The sequence below is a fragment of the Cynocephalus volans genome, chromosome 14, assembly GCF_027409185.1.
Source record: "Cynocephalus volans isolate mCynVol1 chromosome 14, mCynVol1.pri, whole genome shotgun sequence".
NCBI classification, from domain to species: domain Eukaryota; kingdom Metazoa; phylum Chordata; class Mammalia; order Dermoptera; family Cynocephalidae; genus Cynocephalus; species Cynocephalus volans.
In genome coordinates, this window is record NC_084473.1 from 90,349,690 (window position 1) to 90,363,244 (window position 13,555).

Consider the following 13,555-nt stretch of genomic DNA (forward strand, 5'->3'; position numbering starts at 1 on the left):
ACAAAATAGTATCCTGAGAATTATAATTCCATTAAGCTTCAATTTGAGCAAAAATTGTAGTTACTTAAACTGAAAATGAAAGATAAGTCAAAACTATTTATGAAGAGAGACCAAAAATATCATCAGGTTTCTTGCTGTGCTTCTGGATTTCAGGAGCAGGCTCATTTGAGCACGGAATCGACCCTGAAGGGAACTCACCCCTACTTTCAGAATGTGGGGGTGGAGGTGACAATCCAGCTCCTAGAGGAACATAAGGAGGAAATCCCCTCAGTGAATAGACATTTCTCATTGCAAATGGAGGTGGTGGCTGGACAGAGAAATCCCTTGGTAGAAAATAATTTTGAGGAGCTCCATACATGCTTCCTGGAGGAGGTGGAGGAAAAAGAGGTTCTCTTCTCATGAATGGACCCCTCCTATCCACTGGAAACAATGGACCTCTGATTGCAGGAAAAGGTGGAGGAGCAAAGCCAGGGCCACTTGCTTCCCTTTCAGCAGGCACAGATGAATGAGGCACATTTACATTACCAAGGTCGTCTTTGGTTTCATTTCTGCTGGATTCCGTTTGTGAGGGCTTTGGCCCATCCACTTTATCCAAAGAAGCCAGGTTAAAACTTCTCAGTTCTGCTGGGCCAGACGGTCCACCAGGATTAGGATCAAAGCCGTCTTGCCTTTGTGGAAGAAGAGCTGGATCAGAACATGGGTGGCCTGGTGGAGGGATCATCATCCTTCAGTGTTGTTCCCACGGAGGTGACAGGAACCCAGATGGAGGTGGTGGCTGCACAGGGAAATCCCTTGGGAGATAATAATTTTGAGGAGCTCCATACATGCTTCCTGGAGGAGGTGGAGGAAAAGGAGGTTCTCTTCTCATGAATGGACCCCTCCTATCCACTGGAAACAATGGACCTCTGATTGCAGGAAAAGGTGGAGGAGCAAAGCCAGGGCCACTTGCTTCCCTTTCAGCAGGCACAGATGAATGAGGCACATTTACATTACCAAGGTCGTCTTTGGTATCATTTCTGCTGGATTCCGTTTGTGAGGGCTTTGGCCCATCCACTTTATCCAAAGAAGCCAGGTTAAAACTTCTGAGCTCTGCTGGGCCAGACGGTCCACCAGGATCAGGATCAAATCCGTCTTGCCTTTGTGGAAGAAGAGCTGGATCAGAACATGGGTGGCCTGGTGGGGGAATCATCATCCTTCGGTGTTGTTCCCACGGAGGTGACAGGAACCCAGATGGGGGTGGTGGCTGCACAGGGAAATCCCTTGGGAGATAATAATTTTGAGGAGCTCCATACATGCTTCCTGGAGGAGGTGGAGGAAAAGGAGGTTCTCTTCTCATGAATGGACCCCTCCTATCCACTGGAAACAATGGACCTCTGATTGCAGGAAAAGGTGGAGGAGCAAAGCCAGGGCCACTTGCTTCCCTTTCAGCAGGCACAGATGAATGAGGCACATTTACATTACCAAGGTCGTCTTTGGTATCATTTCTGCTGGATTCCGTTTGTGAGGGCTTTGGCCCATCCACTTTATCCAAAGAAGGCAGATTCAAACTTCTGAGTTCTGCTGGTCCAGACGGTCCACCAGGATCAAGATCAAATCCGTCTTGCCTTTGTGGAAGAAGAGCTGGATCAGAACATGGGTGGCCTGGTGGAGGAATCATCATCCTTCGGTGTTGTTCCCACGGAGGTGACAGGAACCCAGATGGAGGTGGTGGCTGCACAGGGAAATCCCTTGGGAGTTAATAATTTTGAGGAGCTCCATACATGCTTCCTGGAGGAGGTGGAGGAAAAGGAGGTTCTCTTCTCATGAATGGACCCCTCCTATCCACTGGAAACAATGGACCTCTGATTGCAGGAAAAGGTGGAGGAGCAAAGCCAGGGCCACTTGCTTCCCTTTCAGCAGGCACAGATGAATGAGGCACATTTACATTACCAAGGTCGTCTTTGGTATCATTTCTGCTGGATTCCGTTTGTGAGGGCTTTGGCCCATCCACTTTATCCAAAGAAGCCAGGTTAAAACTTCTGAGCTCTGCTGGGCCAGACGGTCCACCAGGATCAGGATCAAATCCGTCTTGCCTTTGTGGAAGAAGAGCTGGATCAGAACATGGGTGGCCTGGTGGGGGAATCATCATCCTTCGGTGTTGTTCCCACGGAGGTGACAGGAACCCAGATGGGGGTGGTGGCTGCACAGGGAAATCCCTTGGGAGATAATAATTTTGAGGAGCTCCATACATGCTTCCTGGAGGAGGTGGAGGAAAAGGAGGTTCTCTTCTCATGAATGGACCCCTCCTATCCACTGGAAACAATGGACCTCTGATTGCAGGAAAAGGTGGAGGAGCAAAGCCAGGGCCACTTGCTTCCCTTTCAGCAGGCACAGATGAATGAGGCACATTTACATTACCAAGGTCGTCTTTGGTATCATTTCTGCTGGATTCCGTTTGTGAGGGCTTTGGCCCATCCACTTTATCCAAAGAAGCCAGGTTAAAACTTCTGAGTTCTGCTGGGCCAGATGGTCCACCAGGATTAGAATCAAAACCGTCTTGCCTTCGTGGAAGAAGAGCTGGATCAGAACATGGGTGGCCTGGTGGAGGGATCCTCATCCTCCGGTGCTGTTCCCACGGAGGTGACAGGTACCCAGATGGTGCTCCATGAGAATCGGTTAACCTATCACAGCCCGATTCTCCTCTTTCATTGGTCATCTGGTGATCCAGAGTATTCTCTGGGCCTCTTGAGCCTCTTCCTCCTCCTCGCCCTGGAGTCAAAGGTGCGAGTCTGAGTGGAGAGAGAAAAGCTCTCGTTTCGGATGAAGGTCGACCCACTGGTGAGGCACCACATGGGGAATGCTCTCTGCCAAATGCTGTCTTTGGAACATCAACTACATATGGATCTTTTTTGAAAAGTTCAAATTTAAACTCTTTTTCAGCTAATTTTTGTCTCTTGGAAACATTTACTTTCCTTAAATACCTGAGGTGTCTTTCAGCAGTCTCAGCTGCCACCCAGCTGCCATGCGCTTCTTTCTCATAGGAAGTCATCTGCCCTTGATAAGAACGAACGCTTCTCTCCAATTCTTCTTCTGCATCTCTGGCTCTCCTTCTGTAGGTCTCCAGTTCCTCAGCTGCATGGCTCATCTTCTCTTCTACTTTGGAAAGTTTCTCCTCCTTCTCTAACCGGTCCTTTTCCTCTGCTATTAACTTCCTGTGGAGTTTCATTCCATTTTCTTGATACAGTTCAGTCATTCCTTTAAGTTTCTGCCGAAGCTTCTGATTTTCACTTTCCAACTGTGTGTTTTCTGACTGTAAAGATGCTTGTTCAGTCTGGAGATTTGTAATATGCTCTATAAGCTCTTCCTTTGTTTTATCTACTTCAGACAACTCAGGGTAAATTTGGTTTCTTTCTCCTTCTAGGGTTTTGAAAGAAGCATTTAACTTAGCAGTGTGAATCAGTTTCTTCAAAGCTCCTTTTGGCAGATCATCTAAGCGAGCACCATTTTGTGATTCACTCTTCATCTGCAATTCCAAGTCATCAGCCATCATGTCTTCTCCAAGCACAGCAGCCCAGTCTGTCATCTTGAGCAAGCGTTCAGACAGAGACTTGATGTGATTTTCTTTATCACTCAGAACTCGTTCTGCCTGGACTTTGGAGTTTTCAAATATTATTTTCTGTTTATGAAGTTCACTCACTTGTTCTTTCAATACTTCCGCTTCTTGTAAAAGCTGTTTCTGGCTTTCCTGAAGTTGGGAATTTTCATTCAAGGCGTCTTTTATTGCCACCTTCAGACGTTCTTCATTCATTTGAAATATTTTGCAGATTAGTTTGGCTTCAGCTACTTGTGACTGGATGGATTTCGATTCATCTTCTAGGGACTGTATCCTTTTTGAAATATCCGCCATCAATTCATCTTGCTCACAATGTTTAGATTTCTGTTCCTTTAATTCTTTTGCTAGAAAGACTATTTCATCCTCAAGTTTAGATTTGGAGCTGCTCAGCTTTTCATAGGTTGCCTCCAAGCTTTGTGCTTCTGTTGACCCCTTCTCAAAGCTGGCATCCTTCACAGCTGACTCCAAGCCTTCATACTCCTCTTGAACAACGCAAAGTTTGTCAAGTAGTTTACATTTTTCTTCAATTAGTCCAGAAAGCTTTTCAGCAAGCTTTTTCTCTCTTCTTACATAAAGCCGGCTTCTCACCGATCGAACACTTCTCCACAAAAACAAGAGAATCAAAAATCCAGTAAGAGCCGCACATGTCACCAGTTCCCACGGAAAACCAGGGCCCGGTCTCAGGTCTTCAGGCAATGCTGCCACAGTCCTGCACAGCTTTCCCAGGACCAGCCCCAAGTACGGCTGAGGGGCAGCCCCGGGCACCTCCATGGCGCCGAGGCTGCTCCGGCTGTGGCCACAGTAGCCACGGCCTGGCCGGGCCACCACCAGCAGCTGAGACAGCTCTGCGTTCTGTCGGGAACGCGAACCGGCCCCGGCGACAGCAGCAGACACAGCGCAGCCGGCCTTGAGGGGAGCCGGGGAGCACTGGCGCCCACCGGCCTCAGGCGTCCCCCACGCGCACCATGGTAACCAGGCCCCTTTGTGACGTCACTTCCGCCACGCGGTTCCGGAGCCTGCCCCGCGCGAGCCTGTGACACACGCTGTCCTAGCCACCCCCACCTCGGCTTGGTTTTGGCCGGGCCACCGCTGGATTTGAATCCATGTTTATAATGATGAAATCTGGGTAATCAGCATACTCATCACTCAAATATTTGTCATTTCTTTGTGCTGGGAAAATTCAAAATCCTCTCTTTTAGCTATTTGAAATTATCTAATAAATGCGTGCTGACTCTAGCCACCTTACAAAGCTGTAGATCAGTACAAATAGTTCCTCCTGTCCAGCTGCAACTTTGTATCTGTAACCTCTGCCTTTCCCCTCCTCGCCCTACCCTTCCCAGCCTCTAGTGACCACTATTCTGCTACTTCTAGGAGATCAACTTTTCCTTTGGCAATTTTTTAAAGGAAATTTTGCGATTTTAATTTCTTTCAGAGGAGCATCCTTCCTTAGATACCTGCCAAGGAACAAAAGTGTTTTCTTTGGACTAACTTTGCCAAAATAGCCGTAGAATGTGGCAATGGGAAGAGGCCTGAGACACTCTGGGCTTCAGCTGGCCCAACGCTTTCTTTATAGGTAATGAAGCAAAGGTCTACAGTAAGTGCACTACTTGTCCAGGGCTGTTTAGCTATTTAGTGGCAGAAGTGTGTTGTATTTCGGGATCTGCTGGATGTCAGTGAAATGCTCTTTGTTTAAAAAACACTTTATTGAGGAATATTTTATATACCTTGTAATCCACCCATTTCAGGTATGCAATTCAATGAGTTCTAGTAAGTTCATCAAGTTGTGCAGCCATCACCACAAATCAGTTTTAGAACATTTTCACCACACCAATAAGATCTCCTGTACCCATTTATTCTTTTTTCCCCCCAATTTTATTGGTTATGAATATTCACGGGATGCAAGGCTGATTGTCACCGTTCATACCCAAGCTGTGATGGCCAGATTCATACTGGCCACATGACCGTTACATTTATTGTATCACCTTTATTGACTTTCATATGTTGAACCATCCTTGTATCCCTGGCATGAATCCCACTTCAGGTGCCTGAAACCTCTGCCAAGTTTCTCTTTTTGGTGCCCATAGGAGCCAGCCTGTGCCGCTGGTTCCCATGGAAACAGATCCCTGAGACACACCCTGCCTTGCAGCACGCACAAAGCGCTTGCTCGCCCTTTGCCTTTTCTTTTTTGTTTTTTTAGCCAGCCAGTTAGTTCCAACTTTCAGGACCCCAGGGGAATAAAATGAGGACTGTTCCAGAGGGGAGGCAGCTGCCCAGGTGTCTGGCCCAAGCTCCCAGCCCACCCTGCCCCCTGGGGAAAGGGGGGGCAAGCCTCAGGTCAGGGCACAGCTCCCCAGGAGCCCCTCGGCCTTTCAAGGCCAGGACAGCCCTGCTCCTTTGGCTCCCAGCACACTTCCAGGAGCAGGGACGCGCTGAGCGTTTTGAGTCTTCACGGTGGACTTGGGAGGAAGGTGTCTTTATCTCACTCTATGGATGATGACAGTGAGACCCAGAAAAGTAAAAGGGTTTGCCCAAGTCACAGGCTAGAAAGTGACAAAGCCGGGACATAAAGCCTGTTCCTTTCATCCCAAAGCGAGCATGGCGGTCAAGATGCACCCCAACCGATGACACACCCATGTTTCATACGTCAGCTTGGAGACTTGCTGATCACACTGCCCAGGACAGGCCTGGCCTTCCTTACTGTGTGAACTGAAAAGGTAGGACCAGAGAAGCCCACCCCCAAACCAGTGCTGCCCTCTGGTGAGTCACCCTCCCACTGCTCAGAGGTGCTTTCTTCGAAGTTAACAAGCTGTGCAACCAAACAGGTCAGGACGACTGCCCTGCCCACTGGGCCCCCCAGGCCCCGGGGCCTTGGGAACCTCCCACTGCAGCAGCCAACCTGGAGGGTTCCCCTCATGCAACACAGATGTGAATGTTCCTGCCCCCTGCCATGACCCCCCTCTGCCACTGGGTCCTTTCCCAGGCAGGAGGGAATGGGGACCGAGGACGCCTGAGTTGGCTCCTTGCATGGGCCTCAGCGGTGGCCGTGCTGTGGGCACGTGGCCATTAGCAAACTCCCCAAGAGAGAGTCAGTTTTGCAAGAGTCTCTGGCAGCTATCAGACCCAGAAAAGGGGCGGAAGGCTGCAGGAGTGCCTGCCCTGTTAGCTACGAGCTTGAGCCTGATGGGTTGGAACTGTGCTTTTCCTCCCACGGTGGCAGGAGCCCGAGGGCAGGGCAGTTTGGAAGTGGAAAGGGAAGGAATCGTTTCAAGTCTGGATGAAGGCTGCGTTTCCTTATGTTGCAGTTACTGAGCACTTCACACTGGAGGCGGCGGTGATGAGACGCGTTAGCTGACCAGGGTCTCTTACTCTCATCCCAGGCAGGGGAGGGGCTTGGCAAGCCCCACCCACAAGTCTTGGGGTCTCCTGGACCTTCCTCATGACCCCCTCCACTCCAGGCCCAAGTTCAATCCCTCCTCCCCAGGACCCCAAGCCGGCAGGTGGAGCTCTTCCGTACCTTTCCCTCAGGCCCTTTCTACTGTTGGGCCTGGCTGAGGGGCAGAGACAGAGAAATTCCCCCTCGGGGTTTGGGCCCTGCCCCACCAAGAGCCCCTGCCTGAGACCAAGGCCCCTCTGGGAGGGGGGTGCGTCTCACCATGCATGTGGTGCCCGCTCTTTAAAGAAGGTCAATAAACACCTGTTGCCCCCCCCAAAGCCCTCCTCTGGATGCCACAGAACTCAGGGATGTCACCAGGACACTGAGCCAGCACAGCTGTGGAACTGGAAACCACTTAAAGCAGCTTTATTTGTGTCCACCTCTGGCCCTTGAAACCTCTTCTGCTGGCCAGTCCTCCCACGGCCAGATGGAAACCTGACAGGCCCAGGCTGCTTCTTGGTAGGGAAATACCCGTGGTCTCCACCACTTCACGTCACACAGCACCGCTCGGCTCACGTCCAGGCCCAACAATAAAAAGGGCCTGACGTCATCGTCAAGTCCCCTGCTTTGAAGTGGAGGCCGCTCCTGCTGCCCCGGCCTGGTGGGGTGGGAAGCCTCGGCCGGGCAGCAGGCGTGGTCAGCCTCCAGCTGAACTGTGCTCTGGGCTTGGCGGAGGTTGAAAGCTACGCCTCTTTCTCTCATCGGCATCTCCAAGGGTCTTCAGAGCCCGGACATGGTCCCCACTGTCCCCCTGACTAGAATATTTTGTGTGGGCCTCAGAGAACCAAGGAGCCCCTGACGGGTAGCGGCAGCCCCACCTTCTCTTGGCCTGCGTCTGTTCACTGCCCAGGCTGCCTCCTGGGACTGGGCCTGTGAGATTCCACGCCGACTCTCTCACACGAGGCCCTCACCTGGGCCGTCGGCCCTCTCCTCAGCTCCGCCATCAAAGCAGCCAGCCTGTCTCTTGCCCTCTAGACTTTGGGGTGGGGGTGGGGGTGAGGCATCAGTCCACTGGATTTCTCCACCTGCGGAGGACACCTCAAAGCCTAAAGCTCTCTTTAAAGCCCTCTTCCTCTGGCTTGATGTGAACGAGGGCATCTCACCTCACCCTCTGGTCTCAGCTCACCTCCCTGATATCCCCGCCTCTAACCTCAACACTTGACTCCTTGGTACCCTTGGTGTGGGTGAGGGGTCAGGCCATCTCTTCTCTAAATGCGGCATCAATGTGGGCAGGGGTCAGGGGCTGGGCGGGGTCATCTCACGGCACACACCGGCCTCCCTCCCCACATGGGGCTGTGATCATCAGTGTTTGTACGAGGGTTGGAAGCTAACTGCTCCATGCTTGTCCAGAAAGTGCAAGGAAGGATTTGGGACCATGGAGGAGGGGCCCATGGTGTGGACCAGGCTGGCTGCCAGCCTCCTGGTTTGGTCCCTGGCATTTAGGCTCAGAGAGACAGGGTGCTAGGAGGTAAGATGGGAGGCACAGAGGGTGGGGAGGGACACTGGCCACCACCACCCAGAGCAGGGCCTCAGGCTGACTCCAGAGAACTCAGTTATGTCCTGAAATGCCACCATCATACGTTGACTCCTTTGGGTAAGTATTGCCTTTGCTATGCAGCCCACATCCAGTCTCTGCATCCTAGTTTCTCAGCCCTCAGGTAGATAAGCAACAAGTCCTGTCTCTTGGTTGATCCTTGTAAAGCGTATAACACGCTTCCCCGTTGATACTCATAGCTCGATAAATAAATGTTAACTCACACTGCTTGTCCCTTCGGGTAGCATGGGCAGGCTCTCGCCCACCAGGCGACCCTCTCTTAGCACAACTCGGCCAACTGGAGCTGCCCTGGCCAGTCACCTGAGACCTTGGATGCCTTGGCCCATCTGGCATTTCTTTGGCAGAATCTTCCATGGGGCCTTTTGCTGGGTGGCAAGGCTGGAGCGTCTGGCACAACAATTCGAGTTTGCAAATACAAAAGCCACATCTTAAACATCACAAATTAGAACTGTGGTTTGGCAAAATATTTTTGTGCTCCTTTGAGGACCTGAAACTCCAAGAATAGTAGAAAACAGAATGTCTGGGATATTTATATACAGGTTAAGAGTCTCTAATCCAAAAATCCAAACTCCTAAACTTTTTGAGTGCTAACATGACACTCAAAGGAAATGCTCATTGGAGCATTCTGCAAATGTATTCTCCAAATATTCCCAAATCTGAAAACATCCTAAATCCAAAATACTTTCCAAGCATTTTGGATAAGGGGTACTCAATCTGTATTTTAATGGGGAGAAGAGAATGACAAAGTTGACTGTGGGACCGCAGGCCGCCAGAGTCATCCGACAGCCATGTTACACATGGTGTAGACAGCTGGAAGCCAGGAGTCATCTCGTGCACGCACCTGTCTCCAGAGGCCTGACGCAATACCTCAGACAATGAAGAGACCAACACTAGAATTTTGATTAGACTCAACACATCCACAATTCAACTCAATTTAAAATTGCCTCACATACTCTTGGTAGCAATAAAACTGCAGCCTTTGGAAGATAATCTGGTCCTATCTTTCAGTATTTTCCATGTGGATATTCTTTGTCCCATCAGTGTCACCTCTAGGCCCAAACCCAGAGAAATCTCTGAAGGACACCAGGATGCTCACTGCAGCATTGTGTAGGACAGCACAACCTGGACACAACCTGAGTGTCCACCCGTGGGGCACGGGGTAAATACATGATGGTAAAATCATAATGGATGCAGCTTTAAAAAAGAATGAGACGGTCCTCTCTACCCTGACATGGAAATAGAGGTCTGCAGGTTTCTAGATATCAGAGCAGATTTAAACACAGGTGTTCGGACAGCGCAACGGGACCTGAGCTGAGGGACAGGAAAGTGCAGCCTCAAGACCCCGTGTCATTCCGCTTTCTCGCTCTCTTTCCCTGGGATCCAGAACCTCCGCCCTCCTTTTAGGTGCACTGGCTGGGGAGAGGCTGTGGCGGGAGCGGGAGCACGCGGGCAGCGGCCGGAGCCGGGCAGAGCCTGCAGGGGGATCGGGAGCGCGCAGGCAGCGGCTCGAGCAGGCCAGAGGCTGCAGCCAGATCGGGAGAGCGGGGACAGCGGCTGAGCGGTGCAGAGGCTGCAGCGCGATCGGGAGTGCGCAGGCAGCGGATCGAGCGGGACAGAGGCTGGAGCGGGAGCAGGAGGGCGCAGGCAACAGCTGGAGCTGGGCAAAGGCGGAGGCGGGAGCGGGAGCGTGAGCGTCGGGGCAGCGGCGGGAGAGGGGCAGAGGCTCGAGAGGGGCAGAGGCTGCAGCTAGATCGGGAGTGGGCGGGCAGCGGCTCTAGCGGGGCAGAGGCTGCAGCGGGAGCGGGAGGGCGTGGGCAACAGCTGGAGCTGGGCAAAGGCTGCGGTGGGGCGGGAGCAGGAGGGAGTGGGAAACAGCTCGAGCTGGGCAAAGACTGCTGCGTGAGCTGGAGCGCTAGTGTGCGGGCAGAAGCTCGAGCGGGGCAGAGGTTGCGGCGGGATCGGGAACGCGCAGGCAGCGCCTCGAGCGGTGCAGAGGCTGCAGCGCGATCGGGAGCGCGCAGGCAGCGGCTCGAGCGGGGCAGAGGCTGCTGTGGGATCAGGAGCGGGTGGGGAGCGGCTCGAGCCGGGCAGAGCCTGCAGGGGGAGCGGGAGCACACGGGCAGCGGCTCCAGCCGGGCAGAGGCTGCAGCAGGATCGGGAGCGCGCGGGCAGCGGCTCGAGCAGGGCAGAGGCTGCAGCGAGATCGGGAGCGCGCGGGCAGTGGCTCCAGTGAGGCAGAGGCTGCAGCGGGTTCTGGAGCGCGCGGGCAGCGGCTCCAGGCGGGCAGAGGCTGCAGCGAGATCGGGAGCGTGCGGGCAGCCGCTGGAGCGAGGCAGGGGCTGCAGCGGGATCGTGAGCACGGGCAGCGGCTCCAGCAGGGCAAAAGCTGCAGCGGGATCGGGAGCAAGCGGGCAGCAGCTCTAGCGGAGCAGAGGCTGGAGCGGGAGCAGGAGGGCTGGGCAACAGCTGGAGCTGGGCCAAGGCGGAGGCGGGAGCGGGAGCGTGAGTGTGGGGGCAGCGGCGGGAGAGGGGCAGAGGCTCGAGAGGGGCAGAGGCTGCAGCGTGATCGGGAGAGCCAGGGCAGCGGCTGCAGCAGGGCAGCGGCTGCAGCGGGAGCGGGAGGGCGTGGGCAACAGCTGGAGCTGGGCAAAGGCTGCGGTGGGGCGGGAGCAGGAGGGGGTGGGAAACAGCTCGAGCTGGGCAAAGACTGCAGCGGGAGCTGGAGCGCTAGCGTGCGGGCAGAAGCTCGAGCGGGGCAGAGGCTGCTGCGGGATCAGGAGCGGGTGGGCAGCGGCTCCAGCCGGGCAGAGGCTGCAGGGGGAGCGGGAGCGCACGGGCGGCTGCTCCAGCCAGGCAGAGGCTGCAGCGGGATCGGGAGCGCGCAGGCAGCGGCTCGAGCAGGGCAGAGGCTGCAGCCAGATCGGGAGCGCGGGGGCAGCGGCTCAAGCGGTGCAGAGGCTGCAGCCAGATCGGGAGCGTGCGGGCAGCTGCTCGAGCGGGGCAGAGGCTGCAGCGGGATCGGGAACGCGCGGGCAGTGGCTCCAGCTGGGCAGAGGCTGCAGCCTGAGCGGGAGCGCGCGGGCAGCCGCTCTAGAGAGGCAGAGGCTGCAGCGGGATCGTGAGCGCGGGCAGCGGCTCCAGCAGGGCAAAAGCTGCAGCGGGATCGGAAGCAAGCGGGCAGCAGCTGTAGCGGAGCAGAGGCTGGAGCCGGAGCAGGAGGGCGCGGGCAATAGCTGGAGCTGGGCAAAGGCGGAGGCGGGAGCGGGCGCGTGAGCGTGGGGGAAGCTGCTCGAGAGGGGCAGAAGCTCGAGAGGGGCACGGGCTGCAGCGGGATCGGGAGGGCGCGGGCAGCGGCTCAAACAGGGCAGAGGCTGCAGCGGGATCGGGAGCGCCAGGGCAGCGGCTCGAGCCAGGCAGAGGCTGCAGCGCGATCGGGAGCGCACGGCAGCAGCTCGAACGGGGCAGAGGCTGCAGCGGGAGCAGGAGCGGGAGCGTGCATGCAGCGGCTGCAGCGGGGCAGCGGCTGGAAAGGGGCAGAGGCTGGAAAGGGGGGCTGCATAGGGAGCGGGAGCTGGCGGCAGCAGCTCCAATGGGCCGACGCTGCAGTGGGATCGGGAGCACGCGGGCAGCGGCTCTAGCGGGGCAGAGGCTGCAGCGGAGCGGTAGCGCTGGAGCGCTCAGGAGGCCGCTGCAGCGCTGACGCTCCTCAGAAGCAGCTGGACTCTCCTACCTGCGGCTGCAGGAATCTGTGGCAACACGTTGCTTTGGTGGAAGAATGTGAAGCAAGTTGAGCTTCACAGAGACACTAACTGCAGAAGAAGTGCTTCAGCAGCCACTTCAGATGACTGTGGAGGGTCTTTGATGCTGCACCAAAACTCAAGGACAAATACTAGGTTTTTAAGGGCCAAGAAGCTTTAGAGAAGAAAATTTCCAGAAAAATGGCTTTGGTTTGAGGAGAACACCCGTGAACAAAGAAAAACGGAAGCACTCCCCTCAGGACAACCTCGGGATACGTCACTTCACAGACTCGGCTGGAGGTTTTTACCCACATGGGCCCGGCCTCTTCTTCTGTCTGTCTCTGAATCTGCCTGAGAAAAGATCTGCAGATGGTTATGGCCACTGCCTCATTTCCAGTTTCCAATATTCTGCAAGTTTCTTTCTTGGCCAATTCTAATCTGGAAGAAGAGACGGAAGGGAACTCTGGAAAATGTAATTAACTCCCAGCTTAGCTGCACTGACAGAGTACAAAGCACCAGAGTGTAATGCCACATACTGTCTTTTTTCTAAGGCATAAATATGAGACTTACCAAATTATTTTCGAGATAAGAAATATCAAAGAATTTTCTAGAGAATTTCCCCTATTCTACAAAAAAAAAAATTTTTTTTTTTTTTGCAAAAACTGAGAAGAAAATCTCATTTATTTTGTTAATGCATACCACCCATATAGGCGCTATAGAGTTGAATGATTTTTTTTTCCCCAAGGATTAAAGTTCTTAACGTTGCGGTCACATGGAAATCATCCTTAATTTTAACCTAAAGATTGACTGGTGCATATTCTTCAGATATTTCAAGCAAAAATTAGCAGTAATGTATTATTTTTATCATCAGAAAAACGTTAACTGTCAATTACACACACACATGCATAATTATATAATACACACATCTCCATGTACGGCGGCACTTCACAAAGCTCAGGGAAGATTCATATTATCTTTCAATTCTATTTTTCCACAAACATTTTGAAGTTCTCAGATACCCATATATGCAGGATGTTATATGGCTTTTTACCTGTATACAGTGCTCACTGTTTTCTATTCATAAAAAATTTAAATTAGAACCATAGAAGCATCATTATACCCTCCTTACAGGTTTCTTTCTAGATAGTAAAGGTCTATGAAACACATAAACACTGGTTAATAATATGCTTCATCTTCTTATCATATCTTCTCACCACAGACTTTTTCATTGCAGCATG

General features: G+C 53.2%; 2 protein-coding genes across 2 annotated transcripts in view; both read right to left on the bottom strand.

Moving 5' to 3' along the window:
* The window catches only part of LOC134363166 (ribonuclease H-like), a 307,348-nt gene that overhangs the window by 104,652 nt on the left and 189,141 nt on the right, over positions 1-13,555 (bottom strand). The gene's annotated exons all lie outside the window — the stretch shown is intronic.
* On the bottom strand, positions 123-4,363 carry LOC134363371 (melanoma inhibitory activity protein 2-like). The gene is given in 4 exon segments (XM_063078972.1): positions 123-148; positions 151-307; positions 2,186-2,736; positions 2,848-4,363. Coding segments are annotated over 4 exon segments (2,250 nt in total).